This window comes from Zootoca vivipara, chromosome 1 (assembly GCF_965207765.1).
Source record: "Zootoca vivipara chromosome 1, rZooViv2.hap1.1, whole genome shotgun sequence".
Taxonomy (NCBI): Eukaryota; Metazoa; Chordata; class Lepidosauria; order Squamata; family Lacertidae; genus Zootoca; species Zootoca vivipara.
In genome coordinates, this window is record NC_142582.1 from 124,942,777 (window position 1) to 124,959,881 (window position 17,105).

Below are 17,105 nucleotides of genomic sequence, written 5' to 3' on the forward strand. Positions count from 1 at the left end.
GACCGACTCTGGAGTTGCAGCGCTCAACTCGTGTTATTGGCCGAGGGAGCCGGCATACAGCTTCCAGGTCATGTGGCCAGCATGACAAAGCCGCTTCTGGCGAACCAGAGTAGCACATGGAAACGCCGTTTATCTTCCAGCTGGAGCAGTACCTATTTATCTATTTGCACTTCGACGTGCTTTCGAACTGCTAGGTTGGCAGGAACTGGGACCGAGCAACGGGAGCTCACCCCGTCGCGGGGATGTGAACCGCCAACCTTCTGATCAGCAAGCCCTAGGCTCTGTGGTTTAACCCACAGAGCCACGTGTTCATCCTTGAAGACATTGGTAATGGGTGGGAGCAGCTGAGTTCCCATGTTTTGTCTTCACTGTCCTATAACTTTGGCAGCCCACTTGAGCTGAAGATCTTACTAAGTACAAAGGTGAAGAAATTGTTTGGCACAATTTTCACTCTCCAAGGGAAAACTCAAAGTGGGTACATTGTAAGGTACAGCAACAGACCTTGAACCTGGAATTTCATAACCATGACTTGGGAGATGTCCGCCTAGGCAGAAATATGGGTGAGCAACACTGGCACCAGTAACTGGCAAGTAACAGGAAACCTCTGAGTTGGCTATGCCTCATAGAATCATAGAGCTGGAGAGTTGAAAGGGACCACAAGGGCCCTCTGATCCAACCCCCTGCAATAAATAAAGGATACCAAGCCTTCTGACCTTGCCTGGCCAACAGAACAGTACCTTTTTCCTTTTAAGACTTCAGCTCTTCAAATCTAGACTGCAGGACCAGCAACTGACCTGGGCTGAAGAATAGACCTTCCCAGCCTATATTTGGGTACAGCCACTCACTGCCCAAACTAGGCCCTGGTGCTCACCACCATTCATATTCCTATCAGTGGAAAGTTCTGTGTGAAACTGCACAGGGTCAGGATTGTGCAGGCAAAGAATGTCTTTCTAGGAGTGCAAAATAGTCCTGTCCTCACGGTAAACACATTGCGCTGCATCTTACATAAAATGTGAAGACGCCCACAAACTCTACCTACCTTTTTCTTAGTGTTGATTCGCCAACTTTAACCACTCTGATGACTTCTTTCACAGTGCGCCGAAAATCATGCATTCTTGCCGCAACTAGAAGAGCTATAGCATAAACAGGGAAAGGGCTACATCAAAAGGCAGTTCAATGCGGGGGAAAGCAAGGGAATACAGTGAGTCATGAAAGTACCATCTGAAATTCTAATACTCATATTAATTTTAAAATATTGATGTTTAGCTCTGGGCTTGAATACAGAGTGATTAAATTGGAATTTTATAAAACTTACTTTGCATGCAGTAAAATCAAGCCAGCTGCAGAAGTAGTTCTGTAAATGCAACATTTTTTTCTTTTTCTTTTGGACACTCCATATATATCCTTGCACACTCACATGCACACACACTGCAGGGCAAAGGGCAAAGAGCTCCAGCATTGATGCAAAGTTCACGTTCCTCACCCCAATGATCATGATCAGACATGGCTGAAGCAAAATGCTGTAGCATTGCAGAAGCCAAGTGACTATGCAGATTAAGGGGTGGAGCTATGCAGATAAAAGCAGGCTTGGTTCTCAATGGCGAGGATCACCCGGGGACGGAAAGCAAGTTTAGTCCATCCATCCCAGCCCCAAGAGGGTTCCCACGTTCACCCATTTACATATATTTAGATGGTTGTTATTTATGATCTGCATTTGTCCCTCATCTGCATAATCAGTGAAACTGTCTCAACCCAGGGGCCTAAAAAAAGATTATAAAAGATGACAGAAGTTGTGGAATGCTACGGTCAAGGTCACCAGAATAAATCTGTTCAGGACAAACAGGTGCAGAACCCTGGCTTAAATAAAATGGGATTGCCTTCTGATCCAGCTGTATGATGTCTGGGATCTGTGGGCAAATTCCCTTCCACTATAATCTGTACCACTATAATCTGGTTCAGTTGAAAGCACAACAGAAGCTTTTAAAGTGTAGAAAGGAGTGGACAGGGGGACAACTTTCTCCCTAATTCTAGAACTTGAAGAGTCACCCAGCAAAATTCACTAAAAGCAGAGACCAAACAAAAAAACAAAAGCAACCCCACTTATTCACAGGGCTGTCACCCAAGTCAATAAATCCTAGTCAATAAAATCTGTACAAGTTTGCATGTGAATGAACAATAATTCTGAAGAAAAGGGCACTGCTAACCCATAATGGGTCTTCTCGGTAGTGGCCCCAACCCTGTGGAATGCCCTCCCACCAGAGGTCAAAGAGAACAACAATTACCAGACCTTTAGAAAGCATCTCAAGGCAGCCCTGTTTAGGGAAGCTTTTAATGTTTGATGGATTTCTGTATTTTAATGTTTTGTTGGAAGTCGCCCAGAGTGGCTGGGGGAACCCGGCCAGATGGGCGGGGTATAAATAAATTATGATGATGATGATGCAGCAATAGTTAGATTCAGAGTAGACCTATTGAAATCAATAGAATTAAGTAACTTGCCCATTTATTTCACTTTGTGCAAGCAGTCGTGCTCTACATAATGGGACTTTCGCCCCTCTCCTCCTGCCCCCCCCCACCTACCCCCTAAATATATTCTGTGTTTCCCTAACCCTCTGGAGTAGATATAGGAATAGCGCAGGGCACACATGGGGGGGGGGCAAAAAAGTCTCATTGTACAAGTGTGAGTCATTCCACTCATGCATTTTTATATAGAATACTGCGCTGAGAATGGCTAATGTCTGATACCACCCTGTACCTACACTTCACAGCAGACATAGTCTTGAAAAGAGTAGTTGAAGGGAGAATTGGGCATTTCCCTTCAACGTCACCTGTCACCCCCAAATCTTTTTAAAGCACTTATCTTTTATAGAGTTGATTTTGTTTTAATCTTTGAAAAACTGATTAATTGGTTAAATTTTGTGGTATTACTTCGCTGACTAGTGCAATCAAATGCCATCGTGTTCACGGCCCTGCTTCAGAGTTTTCCAAAGGAATCTGGCTGGCCACTGTTAAAAGAAAATTGGACAAGATTGATCATAGTCTGATCCAGGAGGCCCCTTCTTCTGCTCTTACATAATCACCTAATTCCATGTGCTACAAAAACCACTAGCATGATGCTCTTCAGGGAGCTTATTGCCTCTGCTCATGGAATACTAATGTGCGGATTACTCCACTAGAAACACATGCTGCGTTGCGAGGGGTTCTGTTAGGCCAGCGGAGGGTAGACTTTAGCCTTGTTTTATTTAGCAAAACCTCAAGCCCCCGCCAACCGCAGCCAGATGCAAAATAGTCTCATGGGGACACATTGTTTAAATCAGGGGTCGGCAACTTGCGGTCCATGGGGATCGACTTTAAATGGCCCACGAGCTGTCCGCTCGGCAAGTTCCCACATGCTGCGCTAAACCAGTGCAGCGTGGAGCAGGGACTTACTTCCGCAGTGCCAGAACATGATCCAGCCCACAAAGCGATCTCCACAGAAGTGAACTGGCCCAGGCGAGGTAAACCTTGCAGACCCCTGGTTTAAATTAAGGGACAGGGTACCTCTGAGACATGCTCAACCCTGGAAACTGTTTCCAGCACCAGGACTGAGCTTTCCGTCATGTCACACAAAGACCCAGCCCTGGTTTTCTTCCTCAAGCTTTCTTCCTATCAGCAGCACAATTTAGAAAGGCGAAAAGGGCTTTCTGTTGTTGCTCTTGTGAAACAATTTGGAGTCAAAATCTTTGCTGATCTATTGCAAACCATATAGTGATCGGTTGCCAGCAGAGTTTGATCTACCGTTCTGTTGTTGCTGGCATCCGTCTATCTCAAGAGACAACAGAGTGCACCTCTGGGGGTGAAGTCAAACTGCTGCATTAGCAGCACCGAAGTGACCTCCCTGGGCTGCAAGCCTGGGCAGTGTGTATTTCTATGGGTCCTGAGTTGCCCAGAGGACAAGACCTGCCTCTCGGCTCTTCTGGTGTGGTCCAAAGGATTGCAGAGCCCTATGTTTGGCACCAGCTTGGCTGCAGATGTTGCAGGAAGGAGCCATCCAACCTCTTTGGATTAGTCCCTAGAGTTGAATTGCAACCTTCTTCAGCTTGATTCTAAGGTTGTGCTTGTCGATTCACCAACTGCTTCTTACTTACAAAATGAACAGGGGCTCAACTGCAAAGCACCTTCTGCACAACCCACTGCTGCTGCTGCTCTATGCACCCAACAATTTCCACAAATTCTTCCATACCTGCACCACAAAGCCCCGAAGGCCGTCGCCCTGTGTGCATCCAGTCTCTCTTCATCTGCTGCAGGAGCCTTAGGGCAGTCATGGAAACCTCATGGTTCTTATCGCCAAACTCCAGCATGTGTGCAAAACGAGGAATATATAAACATGGATCTGCAACAAAACAAGAGTCGGCTATTTCTGATCCTGACCTTTACTTTCGTGAACATGCTTCTTGAACAATAAAGCCTACCGTCATTTCTTAGTTCACTGACAGAAAATGGGTTACACTACTGCAACGTTTCCAGTCCAGACAGGTAACAACATATTCCAGCGGAAGAAGTACATAGGAACAGGGAAAACTGTTTTATACGGGGTCAGACCATTGGCCATGTAGCTGAGCACTGTCTAAGTTGACTGACAGAGACTGTTGTGGGTTTTGGACAGGGAGGACTCCTAGTTCTATGTCAGGGATTGAATCAGGGACTTTTTGCATGCACATCAGATGTTCTACCAACACACACACACATATACACACACACACCATGATTTTCAAGTTAATGTACTACACAAGGAAATAACATGAACTGCTGGCTGCTGTGGACTGTAAAGAATACGACAATGCATGCAATAACCAGGGCAGTAAAAGATATTGCCAGAATGCTGGGGAAGTGGGGAGGGGTGCCCAGGGGTGTGCTAGAGGGCAGCACCACCTGGGAGCAGGAAGTGACAGGAGAAAATAATGTTCTCGTAAAGCATACGGAACATTTTGTTTGTAATTTTTTCCCGTATCAAGTGTTCCTCTCTCATATCATAGATCAGGGGGGGGGGGGAGAAGAGGTCATAAAATGTTTTTACTTAACAACAAAAATCTGCAAATTTTTATTCTCGCACTATTATTTAAGTGTACTGATCTCTCTCCCTCTCTCTCTCTCTCTCTCTCTCTCTCTCTCTCTCTCTCTATATATATATATATATATATATATAAATCATTTACAATGCACATAAACCACACAATTACACCAACTCCAATACCGACAATACAAAAATACAAACATAAATGTTGCATCTATGTGACTTCCCTCCACCAGTGTTCGTCCATTTCTTATTTTTTAATATTCTTAGATTGTGATTTGTAAGTCTCATCCTTAATATTATTTCTTAACTAATATTTTGTTTTCTGAGTCAACTTTAGAAACTTATCAGACTCGACACAGGGGGTACATGATCAGGACCTCCTGTGTTTATTTGTCTTTTGCTTCAAAACAGCATGTGAGGAACTGGCAGTGGGTGAATGTCTGCTGCATCTATTCTGGCCACACTGTTTCCTCAATCTAAATTCCAACTGCCTGTCTAGCCCAGGAGGGCAGGTAGAAGATGCCAGTTAAATAAGCAGCCCCACATGGCTGCTTTGAAGCTTGTTTTTAAAGAGCAACAAGTATACCATGAAAGATCTGGCAGGCCCTCTCTAGTTTAGCCCAATGGGCTAGCAATTGCAGGAGTAAAGGACTAGCAATATCCAGTCTACTGAAAAGTATTAGGGTTGCCAGAAAAGTGTGCTGAGAGCATAGGAAGCCCTGGTAGCCCACTTTGGAGGAATTGAGGGTGGGGTCAGGCTGCAACTCCCTTCCCAAGGTGGCCCGTAAAACAAAAGCTGTAAAGTTTATGCTAGAAGAATCAACATTCCACCAGGCATAGATTATATTATATTTATTTCCCCTTTCCGGAAGGAGTGATACTGGTTTTCCGGTGACAAACAGTTGTTTGGCTTTTCTGCTTTATTGTACAATTTTCATCCATGCATGTTGCTTTAACAATTTTATGCAAGCAACCCACTCGAAAAGCAGTATATGTAACTTACATAAATAAATATTTTCAGATTCTCATTTGGAAAACCAATTAGAGCATGCAGCCATGTGGTTTTACCAGCCCACTTGTTTCTCCAAATTATCTGAGTTTCATGTGCTTAGCAATGCAGCACGATGTCTAACAGTTGTGCCGCAATAAAATCATTTTTATATTGGTGTTTGTGGTTCCAAACGAACAAAGCTACACAAATAGTGCTCTTTTGAGGGGTCAACTTCTAATACAGCAGATTATTTTTTTTAAGCCTTTAATACGTTTATGCTCTTCTGCGGAGGAATCAGTTTCTCATTTCCTGTCAGGTAATTTGTCGGCGAATATCCTTTCTCAGTTGATGCCCTGCTTGAGTTCTTCCGTTGATAAAGATGAGGCTTTGCTTGAAAATGTTCATTTAAATAGTTCTTGTGGACTTATAATGAATGAGATCAGTTTCATTTGCTGCTAAGTGTTAACACTCATCCATTATGCAGCGAGTTCTGTTTATTCTTATTGTGTGATAAAATGACCACACATAACACATATTCTGCAACACTGCATGAAAACCTCTGTACAGGCAGTAGTAGATCATAGTAAAAAAAATACCAAGTAAATTATTAACACTACCTGAGTTGCAGAGATTAATATTCATGGAGGAAATCCCCACATTAGTTATCCATCATGTTCATACAGATTTATAGTTAAAATTGCTGTAAATCAATGAACTTGTTTGGAAGAACTAAAGACCCCAAGTAAAACTAGTATCCCGAGTAAAAGCAAATGCTATAAATCTTCGGCATCACATCTTCATTAATATATAAAAGGTGTAAGCAAGCAATAAATATGGTTTTTGTGGCTGCATTTCTAGGTTACATTCCACAATGCAACAGAGAGAGAGAAAATCACAAAACTTTCTCATGTGCATTGGCAGTGGTAACATGAAGGCAGCTAGCAGGTCTCAAGATGAGAATCTCTTGGGATGAAGTTAAAGACTTTTTATCACTTTTTAACCTAAAGCTGCCCTGCACAGAGCCTCAAATGCATCGTGGTATTTCAGAAAATTATTTTGTCTTTCATGCTTACAGACTGCCTTGACAACCCCAGTCTGCGCTGTGCATTAATAGAAAAGTGAAACTCACCAAAAAAATTAAAAGCCTTGAAGACTAAACAATTCAATTCCCAAAACAGATTAAATGAAAATATCAAGGCCCACAGACAACAAGGTACTTTCTTCCAAGTACCACGTTAGCTTGTAATGCCAGAAGTTCCTTTAAAAAATAATCGTATGGAAATTATAAAGGTGCATAAAGGTTTGCTTTGCAATGCTGTAAGACTGAGCCCTAATTCACATGTAATGGAGAACTATGGATTCCTACTACATGAAGTCTGGTGGGCACACACTCCATCTTGTTCTGTGCACACCAAAGGAGATCAAAAGCACCCACCCACAGACACCCCCTTAGACAAACAAAGTTCCTTGTGACATTCTAACTCAAGAGACGATGGTTTGTTCAAACTACAATTTGTGAGAACAAGCTAGAAACCAGAACCATTGTTTTAATCTGTTTCATTCTCATTTACCGTAGCAGTCTTTAGCACCATTTGGTGGGATACAAATTTAACAAATAGTTAAAACACAAAAACCAGTCACCCATGTTCAGATATCAGAGGAAACTTGGTTGTTGTTTTTAAAGCAGAAGCGGAAGCTCCTAATCTCCTTGTAAAAGCAAAAAGGGAGAAGTGTGTGAGCCTAAGGCTCGTCAAACGTTTTCTTCACATAGCTGAAAACCATGGTTTTTCATTTTATGTGAACTAGGCCCAAAAATAGGGATGCGGGTGGCGCTGTGGGTTAAACCACAGAGCCTAGGGCTTGCCGATCAGAAGGTTGACGGTTCGAATCCCCACAACAGGGTGAGCTCCTGTTGCTCAGTCCCAGCTCCTGCCAACCTAGCTGTTCGAAAGCACGTCAAAGTGCAAGTAGATAAATAGGTACCGCTACAGCGGGAAGGTAAACGGCGTTTCCGTGTGCTGCTCTGGTTCGCCAGAAGTGGCTTTGTCCTGACCTGGAAGCTGTACGCCGGCTCCCTTGGCCAATAACGCGAGATGAGCGCCGCAACCCCAGAGTCGGTCACGACTGGACCTAATGGTCAGGGGTCCCTTTACCTTTACCTTTAGGCCCCAAAATAAAAAACCCAGCACAACTAAACAGTGCCATAGAGGCATCACAAAACAAGCCATCGACTCAAGACACACTTAAATGTTGGACTTCTTCCAAACCTATGCCCAAGCTTTTGTAACATTTTCTGTATATGTGTGATTCTAGGTCCTGAGTAGGTTCTGGATCAGAGGTATCAACATTTTGTAGAAAGGATTCAACACAAGTTTGGATATAGTTTATCCAAATGGTTCAAAAGAGTGTGCAAAAAGGGATAATCAGAACTTTACAGAAACTCAAGAGCTCTCTTCTAGGCTGATAGCAACAACAGATCTGGAAAAGCAAGAAATACCTTTTTGTGTTCACATGAACAAAAGCAACAAGCACCTACAAAGGTGATAGGTGCAAGTGCTTTACAGTGGTACCTCGGTTTAAGTACACAATTGGTTCTGGAAGTCTGTACTTAACCTGAAGTGTACTTAACCTGAAGCGAACTTTCCCATTGAAAGTAATGGAAAGTTGATCAATCCGTTCTAGACGATCCACGGAGTACTTAAACTGAAGCATACTTAACCTGAAGCGAACTTTCCCATTGAAAGTAAATGGAAAGTGTATTAATCTGTTCCAGACGGGTCCGCAGAGTACGAGGCATACTTAAACCGAGGTACGACTGTATTTCTGTGCCATTTGTCTAGGGGAGGTCATTACCTGTCTCTTCCCCCACCACAAGGCTCATTTCTAGTTGAATGTGGATATCCCTAAGTCAGGCATCCCCAAACTTCGGCCCTCCAGATGTTTTGAACTACAATTCCCATCTTCCCCAACCACTTGTCCTGTTAGCTAGGGATCATGGGAGTTGTAGGCCAAAACATCTGGAGGGCCGCAGTTTGGGGATGCCTGCCCTAAGTTGTTCTCCATTATGGGGCAGGACACCTCGAGAAGGGACAGAGAGGGCCTTGCAGTATCAAGTGAGCACACAGCTAAGGGAAGCATTCCCCCTTCATTCTAACAATCCTATATTCAACAAAGTCCTACTCAGAGTAAACCCCCTTAATGAACCTAAGTTAATCATCTCTATTAACATCTACTCCAAATAGGACAAGCATTGAATACCACCCACTCACTCCGTGCTCACCTGCCCTCACTGCTGACAAGCGGGCACAAGCGGGTAGAGCAGGGCACAGAGGGTGCTGTTTACCTTCTGCCCCCTGCCCCACAGCAGCAGCCTCTGTCCCCATGGGGTTGGGGGGCACACAAGCCTAACCAGGGCTACTCCCCTGGGCCAGATTGCTCACTGGGACAAGACACTTTGAGCATATTACACTGAACTTGGTCTGACTGCACTGGTTGCTGATTAGTTTCTAGGTCAATTCAAAGTCCTGGTTTGGACCTATAAAGCCTTCAACAGCTCAGGACCACAATACCTCAAGGACCACCTCCTCCGTTATGAAGCAACCTGGACCCTGCGATCATCATTTGAGGCCCTTCATCATATGCTTTCTCCACAAGAAGTCCGAAGGGTGGCAATGCGAGAATAGGCCTTTTCTGCAGTGGTTTCCTCTTTGTGGAATGCTCTTCCCAGAGAGGCTCACCTGGGACCTTCATTGTTTATATTTAGGCACCAGGAGAAAAACGTTTTTCTGTAAGCAGGCCTTTGGCTGATTAACATTCTATGCCCTCGTAAATATGGGGGCTTGGGGGGCGTATTGGTTTATTTTTGTTATTTTTATTATGTTTTTGGTGTTCTCATTTTGTATTTTTATGTTGTGAACCACCTTGTGACCTTCAGGTGAAGGGCAATATACAAATTAATAATAATAATAGGCTTTCATTAGGCATCTGGTTGCCACAGTGGGGAGCAGAATGCTGGACAGATGGGCCACTGGCACGATGCAGCACAGAAGCTCTTCTATTGAAAGGAATGCCACCCCTTTTTAAAGAAAGGGATTCAGTCTGGTTTCTTGAGTCCAGTTTATTTTTTATTAAACCATAAACACAACTCAGCACTTCAGCACCTTTCGCAAACCCCACCAGCACATATTTTTTTAATTCATCTTAAAATACAAATTATAGGGAAATGAAGCATTTTACCCTGGCAACTCCAGGCTTGTGGACTCTCTTTCCTTGGAAGTTTTTAAGCAGAGGTGGGATGGCCATCTGTCATGGATGCTTTGGTTGATGCGTTGCAGGGGGTTGGACTACATGACCCTTGGGGTTCCTTCCAACTGATTCTGTGAAACCAGTGGTTCCAATTAGCTAAGCACTGCAAACCCCCCAACTCCCCCCCCCGGTGTTTCAAAAGCCAGACCATGGACCCACTACTTTTGAAATTTTTGCTATCTCTACGGTAGTTTTGGGGAGACTTCGCCTTGGTTTGGGCGGACGAAAACTTTTGCAAAGCGCTATACCCCCCCCCCTCCCCTTGTCTTTGCCCGAAGGAGGGGGTCGCACGGAGTGAGAAAAGGAGCCCTGTGCCAGGCTCGGGCCAGAAGGAGCAGGGGCGCCCTCGCTCGGCTCGCTTAGGAAGGAAGCTCGCTCGGGGCCGCCGCCGCTGCTCTAAGCCGGGATCGCGAGGCGGCCCCTCCCGCCTGCCTGACGCTGCCGCCGCCGGAGACTGCCATTTCCATAATCATGGCTTCTGACTCAAAGGATGAGTCCGCCGCGCAAACTTTCCAAGCCGGGCTGGGGCGAAGGGGCGCCTGGTGAGCGGGCGAGCAGGTACACTTTGGTGGCTTTTATCAGGGCCGTGGGGTGGGTGGCGGCGATGGGAAACGGGGAGGGCCGCGGCTGGGACCGGGCGATCCGGGGTTGGCAGGGCGCTGCAGCCGAGTTCGCCAGCTGCAGGACTGCTTTGCCGTCGTTACCTTGAGCGACCCGACCGCCCCTTCCAGAAAAAAACCACGCACTTTGCAACGGCACCAAGAATGGTCGTCGGTGCCGATTGGCAAGGGATGACAGAATTTGCAAAATAAATCTGGATGCTGCGCTCCATCTGAGGCTTGCATTACGCCTGGGAAAGGAGGGGGGGGTTATCCAGACCTGGCCCCATTTGTTTACTGCTTTCCCGATTTTGGGGCAACGGCAGCAGCAAACGCGGAGGGGAGGTCAGGCGAGCTGCTGCAAATTGTGTTGTGTAGGAACGGGAAGAATGTTCCCATGCAATCGCTTAAAGGTGGGGGGTAAAGGACGCCCCCCATCCCCAAAAAAGCAGCCGAACTTTTATCTGCACAAAAGCCCTGCAGATCCCTTTCTAAACTGAAATACTTATGCAGTTTCCGCGGCGCCTTTCCCGAAATTGCTGGAGGGTTTTGGTTTGCAAAACAGAGGCTGCATGTTGTTCTTCGTTCTCTTATGCTCCACTGCAGCCGCGTTTGTGTGTGTGTTTGTGTGTTTGTGTGTTGTGCTTTTCAAAATCTGCTTCGCCCAACAGAGAGCGAATTTGGGTTTGCTGTAAATTTCCCAAATGGAGGAGGGGACTGGATTGATTGGCGAAAAAAGGGAGGGGGAAGGGGGTGGGCGGCTAGCAAAGGAGCGGAGAAGAATGACATATTGTCTGGCAGGGGAGGGGTGGCAGGAGGGAGGCAGCCCTCCGTCCCTCCCCAGTGCGCCCTGCTCGCCGCCGCCTCGCCATTGGAGCAGGCGCCGGTGACGCGCGGAGCTGCTGCTGGCTATTTGAGGCAGCGGGAGGAGGAGGCGGCGGAGGCAGCAGCAGCCGCGCCAGAAAGGGAGAGACGGGCGAGGAAGCACATACGCGCGGGGAGGCGCACACGCGGACGGCCACGGGCGCGCAGCCCGGCAAAGCTGCTCTTGCTGACTTTCAAATTACGACATAGGCGGAGCAGCAGCAGCAAAGAGACAGAAAGAGAGTGTCTCCGACCCGGCGCCAGCGGATGGAGAAGAGCGCTGGGGACCGGCCTCCCCGAGTGCAGAAGCTGAACCGCCGCCTGCAATTTTGCTAGTGTTTTCCTTTTGCAAAGAAAAGCGACTGGATCGAATGCCGGCCCCCACCCGACTCCTCTGCGCATCGCCGCCTCTGGGATTTTACCGACGAAGGGTCTTGTTGCGACCTGCGACCGTGGAGGAAAATAATAATAATAATCGGAGATCTGCTTCTTCGCGGATGTTCCACCTCCGGCCGGAAAATAAAAATAAATAAATAAGCCAGCAAGCCGAGTTTCCTGCTTTCGCTCGCTCGCTCCCTCCTCCTCCGCTCCGAGAGGGTTGGCAGAAGTTCAGCGTCGTCGCCGCCGCTTGCCGTGGCCTCGACGGCGGAAATCGGTGCCTCGACGGCTCCCTGGGCTTTGCCGGTTCGGTGGGCCCAGCGCGGTGGGGTGCTGGCCGCCGGCTCGAGGCTGGGACACCCCCGCGTCCTCTCCCACCCCACCGCCCCCATCGCTCCGCTCCCGGGCGCCAGGTGAGCGATGACTCACTAGGGCATCACCGCTGCGCCCCCATCAGGAACGGAGCGCAAAAAGGCGCTTTGGGCATAGATCTCTCAGCGACAAGCCGAAGCGGCCACTTTTTGTTTGTTTGTTTTCCCTTCCAAAGGCAGGATTTTCTCTTCTCTTTTGGTTGACATCTTTGGACGTGGGACTGTTGTGCTCGATTGCCCGTCGAGGAGGAGGAGGAGGCGGGGATCCCTCCCCGCTGATGCCACTGGACCATGGTTGCTTCCATGGGCGGATCATGAAGTGCTTGACTTTCTTTCTTCTGCTTCCAGAGACCTTAAAGAAGTCCAAAAGGAGCGTCCGGGCCGGCGGCAAGGGGCCAGCATGCTATGAGATAGTGCCCCTGGCCCTCAAGAAGAAGATGGCTGCGGAACTTTACCCTGCCAGCGCCAACACCAACCTCGCCAACAGCAATAACGCCGCCGCCAACAGCAAGAAAAACGCCCTTCAGCTCCAGCAGAGCGCGCAGCCGCCGCCGCCGCCGCCGCTGCAAAACCTCAACAACAACAACGTGGAGAGCGCCAACTGGCAGTCCTTCCACCCCACCCTGCGCGAGAGGTAAGCGCCCGCCCGGGCAAGCAGCCCAGCGGAGGAGAAGCTCCCGAGGTGGCAGCAGCGGCAGGAAAGCAGTGCAACAGAGAGAGAGATCCCTTTTCTCTCTCCTCCTCCTCTCTCACCCCACAACCTTGAGAAGGGGTGGGAAAGCTCCAGCGGGCTGCAGGTTGCAGCAAGCAACAAACCTGGGCGTGAACTTGTGCTGTGAAATATCAACAAGGGGGGATGGGAGTTTGGGTGTCTGGAATAAAGGGCACTCCAGTTGCGCTCAAGGGGGTTTGGGATGTTTCCAGAGATTTGGGGGGCGGGGCAGATTTGAGCTCCTACCTGCCCCTTTCCAGCGAGGAAGCAGAAGGGAAGGAGGCACTGCAGTCATGGTTGGAAGGGGTCCAAGATTGGGGGGGAGGGGGAGGGCATGCAAACTATTGAAGAAGAGGGGAGAGCAAGGAAACAGCCTTGTGATGCCTGCCTGCCTGCTCAGCTGCAGTTTTAACAGCATCCTCCTTTTCTGTAAACTTGCAGGAACGCACTCATGTTCAATAACGAACTTATGGCGGACGTGCATTTTATTGTGGGCCCAGTGGGGGCAGCCAAGAAAGTTCCTGCTCACAAGGTTTGTGGGATCACACACAGCTTTCTTTTCCCCTTCTATGGGATTCTATTTGTGATCATTCTATCTGTTCTGTATCGAAAGACCCACATGCCCCAGCTCAAAATGTTCTTATTTATAGGGTCATCCCATCATATTATCTTTACAAAATGCAATTAAGTTGTATAAAACATAATATCTTCTCTTACGCTAGATAAAATAAATTTACACTCATGTACATTCTAAGTTTTTTATAGCTAAATGGGGAGGGGAAGTACTCCTAAAATTGAAATTATTATACAATTCTACCTACTTAAATATAGCTGCCTACAACGTGGCTGATTTTTCTTCTTTTTTTAAATGCAGTATGTTTTGGCAGTTGGTAGTTCTGTCTTCTACGCCATGTTTTATGGAGATCTTGCAGAGGTCAAATCTGAAATCCATATACCAGATGTGGAACCAGCAGCCTTCCTAATCTTATTAAAGTAAGTGGTAGTAAAGATAACTTGGATGAAAACAAAGCTTTTCAACAGTCTTGGGAACATGGGTTTAAAGGCCTTTAAGGATGGTCGATGTTAAATGATTAGCTGCAACCATATGCCAGTTCTTTTTTTAAAATGGGAATATTCTCTCTCCTTTTTTGCATCAATAGGTACATGTACAGCGATGAAATTGACCTGGAAGCAGACACTGTGCTTGCTACTCTATACGCAGCCAAGAAATACATTGTCCCGGCATTAGCAAAAGCTTGCGTCAATTTTCTGGAGACCAGTCTAGAGGCCAAGAATGCTTGCGTTCTGCTGTCTCAGAGCAGACTCTTTGAGGAGCCAGAGCTGACGCAGCGCTGCTGGGAAGTCATTGATGCTCAAGCTGAGATGGCACTAAAATCGGAGGGCTTCTGCGAAATAGATCAACAGACGCTAGAGATCATCGTGACACGGGAAGCCCTGAACACGAAGGAGGTTGTGGTGTTTGAGGCAGTCCTGAACTGGGCCGAGGCTGAATGCAAAAGGCAAGGGCTGCCGGTTACGCCAAGGAACAAGCGGAATGTATTGGGGAAAGCTTTGTACTTGGTACGGATCCCAACCATGACTCTGGAAGAGTTTGCCAATGGGGCTGCTCAGTCCGACATCCTAACGCTCGAGGAAAGGCATAATATTTTCTTGTGGTATACTGCTGCCAATAAGCCCAAGTTAGAATTTCCGCTAACAAAGAGGAAAGGACTCGTACCCCAAAGGTGCCACCGGTTTCAGTCCTCCGCCTATCGTAGCAATCAGTGGAGGTACCGAGGTCGGTGTGACAGCATCCAGTTTGCTGTTGATAAAAGGATATTTATAGCCGGACTGGGATTGTACGGGTCGAGTTGTGGGAAGGCGGAATACAGCGTCAAAATTGAACTGAAGCGGCTGGGGGCTGTTCTTGCCCAGAACCTGACGAAGTTTACCTCTGATGGATCTAGTAACACTTTCTCAGTATGGTTCGAGCATCCCGTGCAGGTTGAGCAAGACACCTTTTACAATGTGAGTGCCATCCTGGACGGCAATGAGCTGAGTTACTTTGGACAAGAGGGAATGACCGAAGTGCAGTGTGGAAAAGTGACTTTCCAGTTCCAGTGCTCCTCAGACAGTACCAATGGCACTGGAGTGCAAGGAGGGCAGATACCTGAACTCATTTTCTATGCATGATGCATTTCACTTAGAATGTATTCTGGGACTGCTGTTCATATTAAGGGATACTCTGACCCGACTGCAAATATTCCAGGGCGATTTGGAATGTTATGCTACTTTTAACTGTCTACTTACCATCTGGCTATCAAACTAAGTGAAGGAATGCTCTTGAATTTAATCTTATTTTATTTATTCATAAGCTTTTTGGCTTAATTATTGAACTGCAACATGCAGGAGGGGAAAATGTTTTAAAAAATTTGCACGTGACGTGCGTTTATTTTGTATATAGATAAACTAACTTGCAGCTGGCTCAAACAGAATGTTCTAAAGTAGAGCGGTTTGAGAATCTGTTGAATATAAAACATTTTTACTTGTCCTAGATACCTGTGTGCTTTGCTGATTACTGGATCCACGGTCCTCTGTGTTCACATTAATGTTTGCATATAGTATGACTTATGAGGCTCAACCCAAGGCTGCACTCCCACACCCACTTATACAAACCTAAGCTCCATAGGGTATTAAAGATACATAGGCTTGCAGTACAGAGAACTCTTACATTTGCTGAAGTGTATAGACCCAGATAACTATGGTCCTATTGGGTCCATCGAAATAAGAGATACAATAAATGTACCAATTTCTCTTGATATAGGAGTGTGCTGGCACAAGGTGCCATGAACCTTTTGTGCAGCTCAAATGGTTGAAATCTCTACAAAGAGTTCTATTAAGCTAAAATCATTGCGCTCCAATACCAATGGATGATTACTTACTCTCAACCCTGTCATTCTTTTTGTAAGGTTAGCCAATAACTATAGGCAAACAAAACTTTTCTTCAGTCTGTCAAATGAAACAATGCAAGTACATCCAAGTACATCCAATGCAAGTACATCCACTTGGTTTTCAACATCAAAAATTATAGCAAACTGTAATCGTATACATGTTTTCCTGAAAATAGGTTATTTTAATTTAGAGGGATTAACTTCTGAATAAGCAAACAGGGCTCTACTGTTACTATTTAGGAATACTGTCTAAATTAGTTTTTACAATACAATAAACCCCCAGTAGAATACTGTCAGTTCATCATATACCCTATAGCAGGCATCCCCAAACTGCGGCCCTCCAGATGATCCCTAGCTAACAGGACCAGTGGTCAGGGTTGATGGGAATTGTAGTCCAAAACATCTGGAGGGCCGAAGTTTGGGGGTGCCTGCCCTATAGAGAAGGGTCAGAAATGAGTCTCCTCTCTCTCTCAAGATATTTCACAATCACTTTAAACTAGAAAGTGGGGTATATTTATTGCCTCCGTTTTCACCTATATAAACTCTGAGCTAAAGCAACTGGAGATCTGTCTCTAATTTCAAAGTTTACTTGTTTTCTTGGTGGTTTTGGCAGCCTTGGTGCCCTTTTACTAGAACAGATCTTGAGAGTTTGCCATAACCAACATGTTTTCAGAACATAAGCTCAAATTGATTGTGGGGATTAAACATTCGAATCTGAAGCAAGTTTCAGTTAATTAGGTAACATAGAAGTTTAGAGTGAAGAAAGTAAGTCAAACGAGCCAAGGTCTAAAGACTCCAATGGAGTCAAAAGCTCCATTGTGACACATTTTTGCAACTAGCTATAACTTCACAAAGTCAGTCAAATTTTTTACAAAGATCAC

The 17,105-nt window shown here is 46.3% G+C and overlaps 2 protein-coding genes across 7 annotated transcripts in view; one reads left to right on the plus strand and one right to left on the minus strand.

Moving 5' to 3' along the window:
• The window catches only part of BRF1 (BRF1 general transcription factor IIIB subunit), a 202,972-nt gene that overhangs the window by 104,087 nt on the left and 81,780 nt on the right, over positions 1-17,105 (minus strand). For all 3 annotated transcript variants that reach the window (XM_035104684.3, XM_088673764.1, XM_088673763.1), the window contains exons 6-7: positions 4,220-4,369; positions 1,040-1,133 (exon numbers count right to left, since the gene is read on the minus strand). In XM_035104684.3, the coding sequence (XP_034960575.3) occupies positions 1,040-1,133; positions 4,220-4,369 (244 nt within the window). The remainder of the gene's footprint in view (positions 1-1,039; positions 1,134-4,219; positions 4,370-17,105) is intronic.
• BTBD6 (BTB domain containing 6) lies at positions 10,620-15,829 on the plus strand. 4 transcript variants are annotated; one of them, XM_088673796.1, is made up of 5 exons: positions 10,620-10,907; positions 12,910-13,195; positions 13,715-13,805; positions 14,148-14,266; positions 14,434-15,829. In XM_088673796.1, the coding sequence occupies exons 2-5, from the start codon at positions 12,999-13,001 to the stop codon at positions 15,464-15,466; spliced, it is 1,440 nt and encodes a 479-aa protein (XP_088529922.1). In that variant the 5' UTR covers positions 10,620-10,907; positions 12,910-12,998; the 3' UTR covers positions 15,467-15,829. The 4 variants fall into 4 exon arrangements, with proteins under 4 accessions (XP_088529922.1, XP_060127480.1, XP_088529917.1 ...); XM_088673791.1 differs by lacking the exon at positions 10,620-10,907 and adding an exon at positions 11,888-12,603; XM_060271497.2 differs by lacking the exon at positions 12,910-13,195 and having other exon boundaries at positions 10,661-10,907.